Raw genomic sequence first — 20,313 nt, forward strand, 5'->3', positions numbered from 1 at the left:
AGAAAAAAAAAAGAGATCTGTAGAGTCTCTCCTGCATCTCAATTAATAAAATCGAAGTGTATAAAAAGGCAGAGCTGAGGGATAGATTAAAAGAGTTGTTGCTCCTCCTTCAGTAACTGCATCCTGTATGGAAACCAAATGCCAAAGTACACCTCATTCTATCAGCTCTCACTTGCTGATGGAGCTCTCACTGCTCTGGAGCCATGAAAAAAAGTATAACAGTGACAAGATTTACTCCCAGAACAACAGTGATAATACCTGAATGCCTCTGCAATGTTGTCTTCTGATCAGATCTTGCTGCAACATGAAAAAAACCTACTAAATCAGGGCTGCTTTGACAGCTATGAAATTTTTGTGTGTGGACACATGATCACAGATCCAGGTTTAAGCAATATACCACTTTAAGTACAGGACAAACTTCACAAAGCCTAAATCTGTGGGTAATGTGGAGAGTCACACTACAAAGAATGGATTTCAAGTATTCATTTTTGGGTTAGAAAACAGCTCACTTTAAATTGGCATACAAAAATATTCATAAATTGTTAACATTAACAATTTGCAGATAGATTTTTATGTCAACTCATAGATTGCCTGTTGCACTCCATTGAAAAGGCAGACTAAGTTTATCAAAAAGATCTTTTACCCATTTAACTCTAAAAACTTTTCCTTTGTGCCACAGCATTGTGTTCAGTAGTCAACAAATTAATATTTACTTAATGAAATTTATTGCCATCAGAAATCTCAGTCATGAACAAACTAACAGATTTCCATGTCTTCTGACATTTTTAGCAGGTTCTCTTGTTTTTTCAATTTACTCAGATGTTTAAGGCTGAGTGCACATTTATATGTTTGCAGAATCCGGGCAAGGCCTCTAAAGAAGGATCTGCTAATAAACAAAATCTGTGTCTTCCAAAGCCCAAGGCAGGTATTCACCAACTCCTTAGCCAAGTCTCACACTGTTCTCCTTCACCAGTATTATGAAAATGTTTATCTTTGGTGCTACACTTACTGGCTCCTTTCTTCCTCTTTTAAAATCTATAATATGATTTAAGTGAAACAAGGTTTGTAAGGAGAGATAACATCTTTTATCAGAGCAACAGATACATATCTCTTTAAAGCATCAGGACTACAACAATACAACCACCATAATTTCATTAGTCATTTTAACAGAATTATAATAATGTCCATGACCTCAGCCAAAGCAGTTTGTGTCTACTTTTTTTCCTATGAAGATCTGGCAATGTACCATAATCTTGCACCAAGTTGTCTGTCTGTATTCAATTCTATGTCTCTTGAATGAGGCATAAAAAAACCTCCTTGCTTTCCTTTTTGCATGATGAAATGGGCACTGCCATAAAGTGAACAAATTTTTATCTGTTTGTAACTGGCAGAAGGTTTTCAACATATCAAATGCTACTTCAGAGATTAGCTCCCAGTTAGTTTTGGGTTATTTTCTTTTGACATTGTTGTGAGGAGGTTTTTTTTTGGGGGGGGAAGGATGAGGATTTTTTTAAACCTCTTTTCACAGTGTTTTTCAGTATTCACAAATATCACTTCCATTACTTCCTTATTTTACCTTAGAGCTGCAGCCTGTTGCACCAAAGATGGTCAGATTCTGCAAGTGACCTAAGAGGTCTTGCTGCTCTTGCCTGGGAAGGTGCTGAAAGAGGCTACACTCTATAATTTCATGTACACAGCTGTGTAGTCAGAGGTAAAACTAAAAGCACCTAACACACACAAAGCCAGAACTTGAGGGAGAGCAGCTCCTGCACTCTCAGTTATGATTTAGTGAATCTTGCAGGGGCTTTGACAGAAATGTAATTTGCCAAACACTGCACATTTTTCACTGCCAATTAATTAAACAGCCTTACTCAGAAGAAGTGTCCAGTAAATTAAAGAGCTGCAAGCGTAGAACTTTGCATTATCTAATTGTACCACAAACTCAGCTACTGAAACAGATATGCCTGGTTATCTAAAAGGCTATGTGAAAAGCAGCTTCAATGCGTTGTCCCTCCTGCTATTCCTTAAGTTTGACTTATTTCGTTCTCATTGCTCTTCATTCTCATGTGACTTTCACAATTACCTACTGAGAACAGTGAGATAATTCCTAGGTGCAGCTATCAATGATATCAACTTACAGTGGGCTGTGCTCTGTGTGTCAAAAGTTGCCAGAATTAGTCTTTAAAATGTTATTCTTCTCTCCCAAAATTCAGAAACCTCTTTATCCATTCCCTGCTTACTGTTTGTAACTTCACAAGTATGATTTCAAAGCTGGCTACAAACAGCCATGGAAGATGAGCCAAAAGAGTGCTCCAGGATGAAAAGTGAATTGTGCAGACCAGAAGAGTTGATTCTCCAGCCAAAGGGCTGTAAAAGCAATGCATCACTTGAACCCTATCCACCTGAATAATTTCACATGTTTTCAGCACACAAGCCAGTGCTCTGTGGTTTTGAGCATGCAGAAAGTAAGTTTCCAGGCTCTTCCCAAGCATGAAGATTCAGAAGTTTCTCCTGTAAACAAGCGCTGCTTTAGGGAACATTAAAAGCAAGGTATTCCTCTTTATAAAACAGCATTAAGAATGTGTTTGCCAACATGAGCTGTGAAAAATTCAGAAAGGGTTGTAACACTGCACATTACCTGTTTTTTTCTGGGAAAGAGACAAGAGAAGGGCTCCTTGACAACTTGCCACCTTCCAATGGCTTCTAAAAATTGCGTATTTTGTTATTACCCAGCTTTATCCTGTCTCCCTCAGGAAACAGAATAATATGAAATTTTACTCTCCGTGTATTCAAATTAAACTTTGAAAACTATGGCTATTTTGAATTTTTTTATCTTAATCATTTGAATTTTTGAACTCAATTAATTTTAGAATAAAATAACCATGAATTTTTTATCATATTTGAGACTATCAAATCCTTGTTCTGAAACTGCTAAAATAGGTCATGAAAATTTTTCATCTAAGAAACAAAGAAACACTAACATAGCACTTTTCTGAAGAGTAATAAGGGCTAACATGCTGAGGCAGAAATATGCCCTTTCTAAAACTTTCTCATTGTTGGAAGTCCTGTAAATAAGCCACCTTTTTCCAAAAGAAAAATCAACCTTTCCCTGTTTCTCAGAAAACTTGCACTTTTTAAAAGAAGCAAACAACCTGCAGACATGGTTTTAAATGTAGCAACCTAAAGGTTTCTTCTACCTAAACTGGCAATCTTACATACCTTTTCTAGAAGAGAAATAATATTTCTCTTAATTAAGATAATTAATGTTAATATTAATATATTAATAATGTTCCTGGTCATTCTGCAATTGGAATAATGAAATATGAAGGCAGCTAAATAGTTCGTTCAGATCAGGAAAGTTTTCCATCTCTTGCATTGTACAAAGTTACTTCCATTGCATATCAGGTACAATGAAAATTAAAACATTCACAACTGGGGAGAACTCCCATGCTATGACAATGAAATCCATAGGCCACCAGCTAACTTTTACATTCAGCCTTTGAATTTGTGACTTTACCTTCACACCATCCAAGCTCTCGTAATCAAAGCCCTCTCCATAATTCACAGAATAGTTTGGGTTGGAAGGGATCTTAAAAACCATGAACTTCCAACCCCCCTGCCATAGGTAGGAACATCTTCCATTAGACCAGACTGCTCAAAGCCTCATCCAATCCGGCCTTGAACACTTCCAGGGATGGGATATCCACAGCTTCTGTGGGAAACCTCTTCTGGTGCTCTACCACTCTCAGAGTGAGGAATTTCTTCCTAATACAGAGCTCTCGTTTCTGTCTCACCCTACAGTCACATGGACTTCAGTGGCTTTAGTAGCTGAGACTTCCCCTGAGACAAAACTACTCCATGATTTTAACTGAGGTTAATGTCTGAAACTGAAAGTTCCAAGTGGTTAGAGCTGAATTAAGCAACCAACACACATGCACCCAAAAACTATGAATAAGTTGTAGTAAGAGGTTCTGTAATTTACATTTTACTTCATTCCTCAGAAAAACCTGGTTTTTCAGCAATATCATGGACAGACTGCATTACCATAATGCAGAAATTATTATCGTGTATAAGCATATGGTTATTCTGAGGCTCAGATTGGGTTTACAGTGAGTAATAGATTTTTAGGCCACTCATGTTTTAGAAGTCTTCGTAAAATTCATATATTTTCCCAGCCACAAATAATGTACACTTCATACTTTCTTTACTGTTCCTCGTCTGGAGGCAATTTGATTTAGTGTGCTTTAAATGAAGGATTCTAAGTAATTTGTAATCTATTCTAGGCAATTTTGCTTAAAACACACTGATAAAAGCTGTATCATTTGTTAAAAAGGTTTTACTAATGCAAGTAACAGCTGTTGTCACCACTGTGTCTGGATTATCTCCTCTTAATGAGCTGATTCCAGGTCTTGCTTTCTGGAGTAGTTTAAATAACATAAGTAACCATACTCAGCACACTGTTGAAATTGAGGCAGCTGGCTGTTTGTATAACCCTGTTTTTGTGGCAGTTAACCCTTGATCTAGGTCATACCTAAGCTGCACTTTTTTAATGTGATAACATTTCACGTGCACAGTACAAAAATGCAGGACATTGCACTGTTTGCTATTTATTTCTGAGCCAGCTCTGCAGTTCTTTTATTGCAGCAGGAAGTTTATTGCCACAGAAGCTTCAGTGAAAAACCGCACAACTGAGCTTCAGTAGGGCAAAAATTGGAAAGCTGTGCCTTTTAGTACCACCACCACCAACTTTTGTACAGACAGTCCTGAAGCAGAGAAACTGCCACAGTTTTTAGACCTTAATGAGGCTACAAGTTACCAAATGTGTGGGAGACAATTTGTTCAGACAGCTCTGCAAAACAAGGACCTAATGTATGCTCCAAGGGGTAAGGCCTGAAGAATTGCTTTAGAAAAAAAAAGTCTATTCAAGCACAAACCCCATTTCCAGACAAGGTTGCTCCATGTTGAAAACCAGATCTGTTAGATTTTGTGTCTTCATAACGAAAGCATTACTTGAAGTACAGTTATTCGTAATGCAATTTCCAGAATAAATGTCACCAAAATCACAATTTTTACTTTTTCTGAACCTTATGTGTCACTAAATACACACAATAATCTATCCCAATTCTGTGCCTCCAACTCTCCTTGCTACATTGAGGTGAATTAAGTTTACAAAACACATTCATAAAGGTTCAGATATTCTTCTCTCCAGAACTTCCAATGAATCTCGAGAACCAATCTCCCACTTCATCACTGTATTGCTGTCCTAAACCTCAGAGCAGGGCACACCACCAGGTCTGTCTGCATGTGCAGCACTAACATTGTTCTTCAGTTTCAGTCATGCTCAGCTCTCACAGACTCGTTTCAGTTTGGGATTTAGGGATTTTATCTATTTTCTCTATTCCCAACTGCCTGTATTACTTATTGTGTCTGTATAAACTCTGGAATGCCCACATCAAGTAAAACCAACTTGTCTGGTGCTGCAGTGAACTTTCCCCTAAAAATGTTTGAGTGCCACAAGACACAGATAACAAAGTTCTCTTGAGTACAGGGACAAACAGCTATAGGAATAATATGTTCTGGTTGCTTTTCCAGGTCTCTCCACTCCACTCTAAAGTAGGACTGGTCAGAAATCTCAGACCAAATAATGATCTCAAACCTGCTGGTGCCACACCGGATTACAAAATTAAAGTGTATCAAACAACCAGACAGCCACAAGCAGCTTGAAGCACAAAAATTACCACTTGTTGAGCACAGCTTACAGAGAACATTTATTTATGCAGTCCTCAGTCACACAATGAGATTATTTCTTCACCATTTTTCTACTTTAATTGCCTAATTTGTCACTCTTGAGTTCCTGGAGTTCTGCACTTCAACATACAGCAAAGAGTACTAGTATATTATCAAAATTCAACATACAGCAAAGAGTACTAGTATATTATCAAAAGTAAAGTACTTGCAAGTGAAATAATTGCTCCAAAATCACATTTTAACCAAGTGGTTTTACATCACTGTACACAGACCCAACTAGATCCACCTAAAAGAGGAAAAAGCTCATCATTGCAACAACTACCTTATCACTGCAATTATAGCAAAGATCAGCTTGTTTATCAAGCTGATAAAAAGGGTGATAATGCCTTTTTCCAGTGTGATATATTTATAGATGTGTTGCTGGGAAGAAGAAGAATGGGTTTTTTAAAAAAGTGAAAGAAATGCTTTTTTATTAAAATAGGCAATTTTTCTACATCTTTAAAACTGAGCACTGAATTGGCAAGATCAAAAAGCATTGAATAAATAAATAATATTCCAGATGTCTTTAGTAATTAAGCACTGCAATTACTGCAGAAAGGGTGCCACCCCCTTTTAGTTCACCTCTCAGATAAGTGTTTCAAAAGAAATTATAGCACTTGCTGCTTTCTTTTAAATGGTCTTTTAAACACTGCAATGGCTGCACAATCTAATTAAAAATACAAAGGGGAAGGCTTGCATAGGTTTCTTTTTTGGTTTGTTTTTTTTTAAGTCTTGATTTGCCTAATCTGAATTGCTCGGTAGCCAAGTTTGGGTTTTTCAAGTGAGGTTTCTATCATTAAAAACCCAGTTCAAATTGCACTGATATTTTAATGCACTAGGTGGCATAATGATATTCACATTAGAGAAATTAAATGATTCACCAGCACCCAGATACTTTGTTGGATAAAAGAAGCCACCCTTTTTGCCACATAAGAAGGCCTATGATAACTTCTGTAATTATAGGATTGCTAATACTTTTAACTCTCTTTTGTGTTCTTCAGAAGAGTACTTCAAATTTTGAAAGAAAAAACCTATTCATATTTAAAGACAATGATTGAAGAATTGAAAGTCCTTGAAGGTGGGGATTTCAGTTGCAAATCCTTTAAACTCTGCTCCAGTCATGATTGTGATCAAGTTTACTCTGAACAATTTTACTTGTGGCCAACATTAAAGCAGATCAAAGAAACATGAACTTGGGAGTGTTGGCCATTTCTGGGACTCTTGTTCCAGCAGCTTTGATATGGGCCACATTAAACACGTGTTGATGCTGCCAGGAATTGGACCTGGTGACTTGAATCAATCTTTTTCATTTCTACCTCTATTAACTCCACCATTATAATGGACATAATGAAAGATACTTTTAGACTGATTCTGGTGCTAGTCTGAACCAGCATCATGTCAAAAAAAAATTAAGTCATCTTCATTTACTGTAAACTCAGAGCCTTGCTTTTTGCTGCAGGTGTTCTGTCACAGTTTGCTTGAATTCAGGGAAGTAAATTACAAGACATGTCAGTGTAAAGGGCCAGTGAAATCATTTATCATTAACTTCAAGAGGACATTATTCAGCGGAGGAAGATTACTCTTTTATGAAATACAAAGGATGAGATCATGATTTAGTGTCCAGAAATGTTCATTTTCCAAAACATAGCAGTATGTAGTGCATGTGAGAGAGGGAAGGAGCCTAAGAAGTTGATATAATTTTCTCTGGATAATGTTTTGATGTTGGCCATCTCAGTTAAAAGTGGCTTTTACGAAAGCTGATGATGATTAACAGACACGTTTTTTGATTGACTAATGACTGTATCTGTGCCACTTCTTTCTGTGCATCTACAACACTCACAAGCTGCAGCACTGCCACAAGTAGGAGCCCTATCAGACCATCAGTAAAGGACTTAAAGAGGTACAGAGCCTTCCGTCTTTTAAGGACTATTTGAAACAGTGGAGTTTCTAAATGCTTTAGAAAGTCCAGAAGACCATTTCTATAATTTTTGTTCTCCTTTTGTGATGTAGTCATCAACATGTTTACCTGTTTTACAAAATTATTCCCACTTATAAAGCTTATTTGTGCAAGGATTATAGGACAGTGCTATTGCTGAGATTTTTTGAAGAGTGAAGATGTGTTCAGCACAGAAAAGGTGAGCATAGTATGGAACACAGTATCAAGCACCACCAATTCATCAATTTCTGGAAGAGATTAAAGACAGGGCTTCTCCATTTTATGACACAGTAAGGAACCCTGAAGTGCCTACCTTTTCCAGCTGGTGCATCCCTTCCTCTACACAGCAAATTGATGCCAGCGTTCTAAGGGTCTGGGGATAAAGGCACCTGAAACAATCCTGGCGACAGATCTTAAAGAGAGCAACAACACCTCCTTCCTGTGGGGGAAAAACAGCCATCAGGACAGTAGGACTACAGGTTTCCCTAGTACTTAATAAAGATTAGGATGGGGAGCAAATTCCTTTAGCAGTTTATTCAAAACAGCTGTCAGAACAACACCAACAAAGAGGGTGTTAAGCTCACACAGAGAACTCAAGAGGATTAATGCTTGTAGACTAAGTGATGAAAAAGTAATACAACCTCAGTAGGAGGTGTGCTTAAGTGATTGACTCCTACCAGTTACAAGCTCCATTTAAATTAAACCTGACATTCCTGCAAAAATTACAAAGAACCATCAATAGGTGGCAATTAGAGTGACATTTAACTGACCCTTCAGCCACATTATTAGTATAAAACAGATTTTTGTTACCATATATTTCCCATTCCTCTACATTTCTGAGCTCCACACAAAATTTACTTAATGCTAGAATTATGAACAGGAAGGTCATATGTTTGAAGAGGTACTGAAAAGCAGGTGGAAATAGGTATCAAATTCTACACAGATACAGTCCAAATCTTCGTCCTTTCATAAATAAAATTTGCATCCCTAAAAGTTTTTCTTTAAATACTATAGTGACAAAGACTTGAGTACATATTGCAGTAGCTATCCTTAATTAATTTCCAACACAGGCTGTAAACAGAAGTTTTAGTAAATTTCATATAACAAAGGTGAGTATATAAATAAATGCCAACAATGTTGCACTTCATGTGGTGGGGTTTTTAAAATTATTTTTCATTTCAACATGTTGTACTATCAGGTAGACTACATATGCCTTTTGTGATGTAGGACCAGACATATGATGAAGACAAAAGCATTTAAATTTTTGATGAGAGATGAAAGAGTTCAGCCTAAAGTGTTCAGATTACAGCAGTAAATTAAAAATAGTTAAAATCATGGACCAAGTGAAAAGTGCACCCTTTTTTAAAGCCTGTTTCATAAGACTCTGTTTAAAAATATTTTTAGATTCACAGAAATAATCTATTTTCTCCTCAGCCATTTTTTTCTCAATCATTATTTGAAAGCTCAACAGGTTATACTGAGTTAAAACCTCTGGGCTACAATTCAGACTTTATTCCTTTTCAGAATTCTATATTTTTGTACTACTTTTGCTTGAATACAGTAGAGAATAATAGAGGAAGCAAAGCCCTCTGTTCAGTTTAACAAAAAATGTATACCAAGTCATATAAAACTAGACAAAATTAACTCTTCAACATATTTTCCAGATAGAAGTTTTACATTACGTCTGTGCACATGTAGATGGAAATATCTGTGGTATCAGTGAAAACAATAGCCTCACTGCAGGTTTTTTGGAGTAAAACTTATTTATGGAATTGTAAGAAGCATTCATGTGTCTGCTATCTTATATCTAATACTACTATAAATAGTCTAATACAGAAAGACATTTCTGTACAGAAAGATATTTTATTTAAACAAAAAAGAGGCTGTACAGTAAAAAAAAAATTCAGTCCTATTTTTCCTTCCACAAAAGGATACTGATATTTCACCCAAGCAGTAATTAAATTATCTATCAAAAATACAGGGGAAAAGCTGTTGCACTGTCATTCCTAAGCCAAATGGAAGGGTTTTGTTGGGGTTTTTTGCTTAAATTTCATTTGAATTTTGCTTAAATATCAATTTGAATTTTCCCACAGTTCAGTTGAATCAGGGATGATCTGATCCTCTGCTTCAGCCATAATAAGCAGAAGTTTGTACATAAATCTAGTAATGATCAAGTGATGTTGGCACATTGCTTTAAGCCTTTTCTATGCCAAATGGGTGCCCTGATTTTGCCTTTGATGGACAGGAAGTGATTTATCTCTGCATTTGTCAGGAGGAGATCTGTACTCTTTATTTTGTGTCATTACTAAGCTGTAAAATATTGACCATGAGTAATATACTGAGAGATGTGTAAGTGAAATACAGGATGTGTGGAAAACACTGAGCCTGCTTCCATGGCTTGTCAAAACCAGTCCCTTCACTGGGATCAGAGCATTTGTCAGAATTTATTCACCTTTTTCAAGATTCATCCCCTGTATCTTTTGCAATGATGCCAAACCATTCCATCTGACAGAGACATAGATAAACTGGACAAGTGGGTAAACATTCAGAGGAAGAGAGGCACACTTGCTTCACTGTGTTATGACCTACTTCTCTCCTATATTGCATTAACAGGAATTCAGTTTTGTGGGATTCTGTTCAGAAGGGCTAGTTTTAGGTAAAGAACTCACCTGAAATACAATCAGTAATGACATCACCTGAAATACAATCACCAAAACTATGTGGATTGAGTGAATAAAGAAGGGAAGCAAAAAGACAACTAATTCTAAGATGGAATATTTTGTAGTTTCAGCTTGAAATGACAAATACAGTAAATACTCATCAAGGTTTTGACAATATTTATAATTATCTTGACAGATGATCTCCAAAGAGATCTTCATCATAAATAGTAACTAGACAATGAGCTGGTATATAAAGAAGGTAAGGCAAAACGCATCAGGATCTTAGAGCAAATGATTTGCTGTAGGGCCATAAGGAATTCCAATAGTCACATATTCTCTAGGGGGGCTGTTATGAGGCATGTATATCTTCATTTTTGTTCCTTTCTCTTTTACAAGCCCATTATCACAGCACTCTGTTCAGTACAGTTGGAATTGGACTATATCATCAATAAAGTGATTTTTAAAAAAAATATTTTCTTTATGACCTATTTATTGTAACTCATAAGCAGATTTTTACCAATTCTTCTGGTTGTTACAAATCCAAATCTATTTATAACCCATTTGCTCCAAGTAATGCTAATTTTCTTATCTTGTCCATGCTATACTACTCGTTTTTGTTAGAGACCTTAGGTTTGATGTCTCTGACAGCTAGTGAGAACTACTACTGGCTGCCAGGGTGAGTCAGCAACATGATTTTTTCACAGCAGTTTACAAAGTTACATGCTAAAAAAGAAAGTGTCAAATAATGCCTGTAGGTTGAATAAAATTATGGGTAATGCTTCATCATAGAACATTTTATATTACAGATTTTTTTTTAATTTCTGTAAAATACTTATCAGGGGATAGGGGAGAAGAAGAGAAATTACTGAAAGTCTTACCAAATTGTAAAATAAGAGACAAGCTCCTGTAATATTGTAGCTTTACAACACTATCTTGGTTCTTTTTTTTTTTGCACCTCCAAGATTGGTGTGCTTTAGAGTTGTACCTTACAGCTTGGGACAGGAAGAAACCTAACAGCAGTGTTCCACAAGATCACACTTTGTCATGGAGAGTAAGACTTCAAGGTTACCTGGACAATTTTTTTTTAATTTCACTTTCACGGTAAACAAATAATCAATCTCTCTGGCTAGTTTTTATCAAGGATATAATGACAGCTTTCCAGGGAACTACGGATTCTATAAAAGAGTTTTAAATCTTTGCAGGACTTCCATCCTTTTTCACCCTCAAAATGACAGAGAAATTTTTCAATTTTTTTGTTGTTATTGTTGTTTATTTTTTGTTTAGAAATCACCCTAAAGTTTTACTGTCATAGCTAACTTGAGCCAGTGCCCCTCTCTTCCTTTCTGCTTCAGAGATTGTGAAACCTGCCACAAATGAAACTTGAATGACAGCACAAGCAACATTTATGTGGTATTTGGTCAAAAACTGGAAACTCCAAAAAGTCTGCAAACAATAAATAAAAGCATATTTTATTTGCAAAGGTGCAAGTTAACCTCCAAAGCAAGCAGAGCTCAGTGCTGTTAAATTTCTTTATCTGAACAGAGCTCTTTACCCATTTGAAATTCTGGTCTGTTACAGTTCCTCTGCCCCCTTGGTCGCTGATGCAGGTAACCAAGGCAGTGAAGAGGGGGAAGGATAATGGTCAGTCTGGAAAAATGCATTTCCCAGTGCACAGGGCAGGCAGAGGCACAGGACAGGTGATACAATCACTGCTGTAATTTGGCAGCCAAACACCACTTAGGGTTCTTTGCATAAGGGGATGCATTTCCTCAGTTGTAAACCTGTGACACACCCATGTTTTAGCAATATATTAACTTAGTGATTTATGAAAGGTCAGACTTCATTTCTGCTAAGTCAAACTGTTATGGAAGTCATAAAATTATAAAAAGCCCAAGACCAATTTTCTTTACTTTGTTAATTCTGCACTACCTCAATACTCAGCATTTTAGCATTGTTTTTGGGTACCACTGAGTGGAGCTCAAATACCAATTTAGAAAAAAACTAAGCCTCTTAGGCTGTTGACAGAATCCACTGCAGGTTTCTGAGTCTGACTTGTTCTCAGCCTTCAGAACAGAGGAGTACCTTTTATGGTGTAAATATCCATCTAAGGGTACATCAGAAGTAACTAAATGCTGCTTCTAATCCTGCCTCTGAGAGTGGGACAAGGAACTGGCACAGCAGTAGCTGGGGGAGGGAGGGTTTCCTCTTTCTGCATGCCCTGTGGCTGTGATTATCCTATCCTCAACAAGACACCATGTCCCACCGTTCTCACTTCTTCAAGATCCAAGTGTCCTTAAAGGTGCAAACTCTGCTGGGATTTCCAGTATCATGGATCATGACAGCGTGACTCATTTATACCAAAAGTTAGCACCAGCTACTCAGATCCCAACTACTCAGTAAATGAGAATGCACACCGACAGGAGTAACTGCAATAATGGGTCTTTTGTAAAAGGATAATAATAAAGGCAAAGTATTTCTAAATTTACATCTTTTAATAATATCTCTAACCCCCTCCCCCCCAGCTGAAGAAGTCTTGCCTTTCTCTGCACAGTCTGCCACAGTCTGTTGTAAAGTTTCTCTACATTCCCATGGCTGGTAGTTAAAAAGTACTGTCAGGAGAGACACTACAAAAGTTCCCAAAATGATGGAATAGTAATATCTCAAATGGCACAAAGCTGCAACTGAAACAATGCCTGTTGAAGCTGACCATCCTACTGAAGCTGCTTGCACACGTATTGAGCATTATCAGATTAAAAACTGGGGGGATGTGATCCTTTTTAGAAAAAAACCCTCAATGTGATAGTTGTGGTGGTAAACTCTGTAGAGTACGACTTGCAAAAGCACCACAAGAAGAGAAAAAAGTAGTTTCTCTGAGTAAATTTTGTTACTCTTTGGTGAAATGAGTTTCTTGTATTGCCAGTTTGCTTTGGGTTATTCCATGCACCCCTTACCTTGGCTATGATGCGGCAGAGGTGAGCTCCTTCCTGGGCCAGGCTGAACAAACTGCTGATGGCTGACTCCGTGACGTACAGGCTGCCTGAGAACTCTATCTGCCTCAGCAGGTTCTGGGGACACAGGACAGAAAACTGGGGCAGTCAGACTGACAACACACGTTTAACGCTGCATTTGAGTAGATGGAAGCAAGGGCAGGGATATTTAAAAATTAATATTAACAGGGGAAGACAATGCGTACATGCGTGAGAACGTGTGGTATGGAAAGCTCCAGCTGTTTAGTAAATATTAATAATATTTAGTTATTGTGTTTGGTTCTGGGATTAAACCAGAATTTTCAGAAGGCAACCAATTTAGTTAGTGTAGAAGCTGAATCACATGGTGATACAAGACTGGCACCTTATTTATAGGCAATATTGCTACATCCTGTTTTACACTACCATCTAAGGCTGTGGGTTCATCACTACTCTCAGTCAAAATGTCACTGACAAATAGACAGTCTTATAAAGAAATATAGTTTATTCTTCAATGTAGGAAATAGGTTAAATATTTTTTTAATCTTTGAAAAAGATTGTTTTGCTTTTGCATTTGTGTCAATGCAGCTTTAGAAAAGCAGAGTTGTGAAAAGAGCATTAAGTCCCTTTCATTTTTTGCTTGTGAAAAAAGACATAGAATCACTAGAGTAATTAATTCTATTTCCTAGGAGGAGGAGGGTAAGCATTTTTGTATTTAATCCAGCTTCAAAAGAAATGCAAGGAAGTATCCCATGCTTTACACTGTTATTTACACAAAATTCAATTACCTTGCCTTTAAGAGGTTCTTCCTTTTTAACATTAGAAAAATGCTCCATAATAATGCATTAGAAAAATGCTCCATAAAAGACATAGCTTAAGAGTTCACAATTTGATATGAACCCATCCTGAATTAAATCCTGATACACTTATTAGAAAAAAGGCTCTTTACACAATTTAAGTGAAATCTCTCACACAGACACTTAGTCTGCTTCAGAGCAGCAAACTATCCCCAGACATTGTGGTTTTATGACAGAAGTGGGCACACAGCCTGACTGAATGGCTCAGAAAACTGTTCATAAAATAATTTTTATTATTGAGTTCTACAATTTTCAGCCACACAAATATACACAAGATGATGTGCCATCAATAATTTCACTCCCTTAAAAGAAGAAGGGAGTAGGATTTCATGTGTGTCAGTAAGTGCCACGACGCCCAAAGGCAGAAATATCAGCAGTGAAGAAGTTCCCTTCACACTGGAAAAGATCTTAACAATGATAATCTACTCACTGAATTTGAAATATGCAAAGTTATTTACACACTTCAACTCGTACATTTCATAGAGTTCTCATAAATCCCAAACAAAGACCATTAGGAGGTAGCTTGTTAGTTTGACTGTAATTCTGCAAATATATTTGGGATATTCTCACCTCCTAGTAATAACCCTTTAAAACTAGAAGGGATTTTTCTGAAACCACCACAACTTTTCTCTTTTTTTTTTTTACCATCTTAACACATCAGGTTATGCTAGATTTTAACCAATAGCATGCATTGATTTTATTTTGTCACTGTAAAAAATACTTTTTAACTATTTGTGCTCTCTAAGGCTCTCCTTTCCTTTTTATCTGCTGCAACAACACAAAATTTTAGCATAACATTACCTTTAAAACAAAGGCAAATTATTTGAGCAGAATTACATTTTATATGTGAGAAAGAGGGAGGAAGGGAAGGAAGGGAGGGAAAGAGGTCAAGATAGGCTGGCTAGACTTGCAAGTTGCTATTATTTCAATAATGACCTAATGGAAGAAGTCAATGCATTTGCAGCCTCAGAGTAACTACTCAGTGTATTTCACAGATTCAGAATCACAGAATGGGTGAGGCTGGAAGGGACAATCAGAAGTCATCATTTAGATGCCTTGCAAGAGACACCAGGAAAAATAAGTAACCTGGTGAGAAAAAAGATCATTTTGTTTGAGATTCAATGATATTGGAGAATGTGAGATTGCAAACACCTAAATCTCATTGCAACATATTTGAGTTCTTGATCATAAATTTGTTGCAAATTGAGAGCTGTAATTCTAAGCCTACTCTTAATCAGAGAATTATAGAATGGCTTGGGTTGGAAGGGGCCTCTAAAATAATTTAATTACCATCTCAAGATGCAATTATTTTGAAAGATCTTTTTGGTTTGGAGCTTTTTAAACTATAAACTAACCTGTGCCTCTTGTGTTAAAACCAACTCTATCAGCTGGCCAAAATATTGGGCAACTGTCGTGAGTGTTTCATTAACACAAGATTTCATGGACTTCAGTATCTCTTCATCTTCAGTCTGTAAGCACCTGAAAAGAAAGAGATGGGAAAGGGATGAAGGAAAAAAAGATGCAAAAGTCCTGATTGTCAGAGGTGAGCCCCATGTTACTCACAGGATATAATTGGAATTCAGCTGTTCACAAGGACTTGGTGTTATTAGCATCATTCCAGACTTCAATCAAAGCTTTGTGTACACAGAGTAAATACACCATGAAAGGATGGACACTACTGAATAATTTTGGGGTCACAATTTACCTCACAGACTGCAGCCCAAATTTTGCTGCAGATGCTGTGTGTTTATACAGTGCAGCACTGCTCTTTTCCTCTTGTGTTGATAGTTTCAACTCTTGGATGCCTGCATTTCAACTTCCCCTGTACATATCCACCCATATTTCATAATCAATATCTCAGTAATTTCTTATCCTGCTATCATTAAACTACGATAAAGAAGTAAAGGATGATGAAAGAGATGTGTGCCCAGATGAGCTAAACACCATAAACAAAAATAAAATTTGGCCCTCTACAGAAAGATACATAAAGCACCTCTACAGACTTAGTACAGTTATCCTGTAACCAGTGATGTTTGGCTATAATTAAAGAAATTAGATAAAGATGGAAAGCTTTATACAATTCTAATGAAATAAGAAATATTTCCTCGCAGAAAAATGTTCATTTGTATTGTCAAAACATCTTCCACTCAGGCAAGCCACTGTAATGGAAGATATAGTTTGGGTGATCAGCATCTACCTGTACACAGGTTACCTTTTCAGCTATACCTGTCTGTCAGACACCTATGTCAATTTTTTGACAAAAAAGACAAGAAAGGAGAGGGCTAGTTTAGGGCAGACACTTTGAGATTGCAGCTCATTATTAAATCCGTGTGTCTTATAGTAAAATATAAAACACAAATGTGAGCTCTGTGGGTTTGGCACAAAGCAATAGTGCTCCAAAAAACGTTATTTCCTGATAATTAGATGGTGCTTTTTCCCTGATGATATCCCCAAAACAGAATGACTTGCACAATGTTTAAAGTAAACCAAAAAAAATGATTGAACTGTGCTGGAGGAAATGGGTAAATTATGTTAGAAAGCGGAAATAGCATGAGAAGAATTACAGAGATTTTTATTTTCTAATCTCAGCATCCCAGAGTGCAGGCAGATGAGTAAACCTACAACTACAATTTAATGGAATGTGTATTTCCTTTGGTTTGATTTATAGTGCATGGATATGTTCATACAGGAGCATGTAGTACAAGTCTCAAAATCCAAGTTTTCACACCAGCTGAAATCCTGACTCCACAGAACTAGAAGGAAATGTTGTCACCAATATCTGCTACAGCCATACTTTCTCCCTTGATATCTAAAAGTCCTGGAAAATCCACTTGTGTGTAACTTTGTGTCTATCAGACTCTTTGGGCAACAGCAGATCCCATCTTTCATTAGGATGCATTTTAGGCAGAAAGCAACTCCCTTCATCCACCAGAGATTAACATTTAGAAATCCTTGCAGAGTTACAGCAGCCTAGTTCAAACAGCTGAGGAGGTGCCTATGGATTTGAGCTTCTCATTAGAAGTTCTACAACATAATAAAGCAGCAAAATAAATATTTCAACTACAAAATTTAAGTTACCTTTCTGTGAATGCTGTAAATTCTGAACACTTTTCCATTAAGAGTTTTTCAAGCTGCAGAGAGACCAAGAGAAAGTAGTTCTAAAGTTATATTCATACACACAATTGCTTTACAAAAATAGATGATCCCTGTTTATTAATTGAAAACCCTCTCAAAACATAATATTTCATATGAACACCCTTCATCTACTTTTATGAATAAAACAGGTAGAGATAAAACTGAGTTTAACAAAAATAGTAGCATTTTTCATATTTTAAATACAAAGGAACTCACAAATGAGGTGTCAAAATAATTTAGTTCTGTAGTCATCAAAAGCAAAACATTTTTTCCATGCAATTTGTCGACAATATTAACATTCAGAATAGCCTATGATAAAATAGGATCCAGAGTAAGTCAAGAAGATTTCCATTGCTGGAAAGGGATTGGAAAGTCTTAAACAAGGGACCAAAATCAGTATGTAAGAATTTCTTACAGATTGTTTAAAGCAAGTATTAATTATTACAATAGAATAAAAATTTTAAAAACAAGAGAAACACATCAGGGTAAGGCATCCTCTCACCTGGTGCATTTCTTCTGAAGAGCTCCTCGTGAAGGTGTTGTACTCATTCACCATGGAGTGCACGTGGCAGTTGACTCTCACAGTCATGCTGTGCACCCTCTGCCACCTGTTCTTCTCCAACTTCTGAGCAATCCTGGTCAGCTCAGTGCTGATGATCCAAGCTCTCTTCAGCAGGAGCTGCAAGTTATCACAAGTGCTGTGCTGTGAGGAGAGGATGAGTTCATTCTGTTCATCCTTCTCAATGCTGATGGGCTTGGACTGGAGAATGCACATACATTCACAGTCTGTCATCAACTTCAGGTCTTCCATCCATCGCTGAACAGAGTCCACCTGGATTAGGTGCATGCTGGAAGGCAGAGAAGGAGAGGGAAGAATGAGGTAAAGCAAAACAACCTTAGAATAAACACCATACAGCTGGTGGTAACCTGCTGTAACCACACACTACCCACTACTAGGTTGCTTGATTGACCAATTGATTGACCAAAGGCAAATAGTTGAACAAACAATTTGCTTGCAGTAAGTAACACAGTGACACATTTAGCTCTTGATTCCAAAAGCAAGTTCTGGATTTCTAATCACTTTTACACCACACACCCCGCTATAAAATTTTGTCTGAGAAATCAGTGGATATTGGAGATAAGCAAGAAGTTTTGATTATGCTTTTTGAGGAAAATGTTTCTTGTACATTCAGAGTTTTGTATGGGAGAAGGAACAAAGTTATGGGTATGTTTGCTTGTTGTTTATGGGACTGTCAGGTTTTCCTAGACACTTGGCCTATTAAGTGCTTAAAATAAAATTTTACCTTGCAGCATCTCTCCAAATCTCTTCCAAACTTATGCTGCCAAACCAAGACAGTGAACAATACTGCAATATTTGTTCCATGTCATAATCCCTGAAACTAAAGCTGGATTCTACTTCCTGACCAGACCTTTACCTTCTCCCTTATTTCTCATTGTTGTCGCACAATTTGCAAACTGACTTCCAAAGCGCATTTTTTATACTACAGAAAATACGATGTGAACCAGCAAGGCTGAAAAGCTCCTTGACGAGTGTACCCTGACACAAGGGCAGTGGGTTTGCATTTTGTGCCCTTGCACCCTCCAGCCAGTAAAATGTGGTAGCTGAGGCAGAAATTTCACTGATTCAGAGCTCACTTTACGAGGGATCACAAATTTCAAGAGGGATTTCAAATTTCAAGACTCAGAGTCTTGAGATGAAGCTGTCTAGATATTTTTTCTTATAAGGCAGCCAGATCCTAATAAAAGTATCTCAATCCTCACCCCAACCATACTAAAATTTTCCAAAGAATTAAAAATAAGAGGTAAAGAAGAAAGTGAAAGCAAGAGAAAATGGATTTAACTGGTTTTTTTCAAACTTCTACTGGTATCCTACAGTTAATATGACAGGTTAGTCATAGTAGATTGTTGTCTATCTTCTGGACACATATGCAGATTTCATGATACTATATCAGAAAGGACAAAAAGAAAGTCCCTATTCTTTTAATTAAGATACTGATTTATTGCAACTCAGCAGTAACATTCTGTGCTGTTAAATAAAGTCTTACTGCTAGAATAAAATCTGCAATCACATTAGCTAAGCTAAGGAGGACCAGGTGGAAGCCTTTTCCAATTCTTGTGCTTCCATTTATACCATGAGCACCAGATGAACTCCAGAAACCTCCTGCCAGACCACTCCAGTAATATTCCATAAATAAACAAAATGTATTTACATATACAGGAAATGGAGGCTTTCCTCAAGTATCATTTCATGTAAATTGACAGCAAACAAGATACAAGAGATCAGTTTCATTGATTCAATCTCTCTTTTCACAATACATGATGAAACTACTTTTAATTTTGAACTTTACAGGCTACTGCTATTTAAAGTCTTTATTTCACTCAGCTCTGAATATTGTGTAATTGCATTTCATGATCGATTGAGGCCTACTTTCTCTTTGCTATGTGCAGTCTCCTTATTGCCTTTTTGGATCTGAAGCAAGGTTTCCTAATAAACAAAAACAACAACTTTAGAAGTTTGAGACCATGATTTATAACAATGTGCATATTTTGCATGCAGAACAGGATAAACTTATTTGACACAGAGTAATGTATCTTTCATTTCCAAAGTGCACTGTGATGATTAATTAAGTTTCTGTTTAGTAAGTAGAAATAAACTTCTACATTATAAATTCACATGGACAAAAAATAAAACTAGAATAGAAAGTTAGTGAGGAAAAAAAAAACCATAAAAATCAACAAGAAAAAAAGTAATTAGTATTTCCTTTAGTCCCAAAATGCCAATCTTATTCTTCACTCTAAGGAAAAAAAGAGGTAATAAGAATTGCACAAGACAAAAAAAGCATAGACGTTAAAGAAACTCTCCTTGTTTGCTTCTGTTCCTACTAATTGCCAGAAGTACAACTGTAGAACGTAGAATGTTTTTTCATTGAAACCTCATATTCCTTAACTGA

The 20,313-nt window shown here is 36.7% G+C and overlaps 1 protein-coding gene across 8 annotated transcripts in view; it reads right to left on the reverse strand.

The window, feature by feature from the left end:
* The window catches only part of INSC (INSC spindle orientation adaptor protein), a 134,039-nt gene that overhangs the window by 40,227 nt on the left and 73,499 nt on the right, over nucleotides 1-20,313 (reverse strand). For all 8 annotated transcript variants that reach the window (XM_064425401.1, XM_064425400.1, XM_064425399.1 and 5 more), the window contains 5 exons: nucleotides 17,844-18,189; nucleotides 17,285-17,337; nucleotides 15,562-15,685; nucleotides 13,335-13,448; nucleotides 8,037-8,162 (listed from right to left, as the gene is read on the reverse strand). In XM_064425401.1, coding sequence (XP_064281471.1) covers nucleotides 8,037-8,162; nucleotides 13,335-13,448; nucleotides 15,562-15,685; nucleotides 17,285-17,337; nucleotides 17,844-18,189 — 763 coding nt within the window. The remainder of the gene's footprint in view (nucleotides 1-8,036; nucleotides 8,163-13,334; nucleotides 13,449-15,561; nucleotides 15,686-17,284; nucleotides 17,338-17,843; nucleotides 18,190-20,313) is intronic.

Source organism: Passer domesticus, chromosome 6 (genome assembly GCF_036417665.1).
Source record: "Passer domesticus isolate bPasDom1 chromosome 6, bPasDom1.hap1, whole genome shotgun sequence".
Lineage (NCBI taxonomy): Eukaryota > Metazoa > Chordata > Aves > Passeriformes > Passeridae > Passer > Passer domesticus.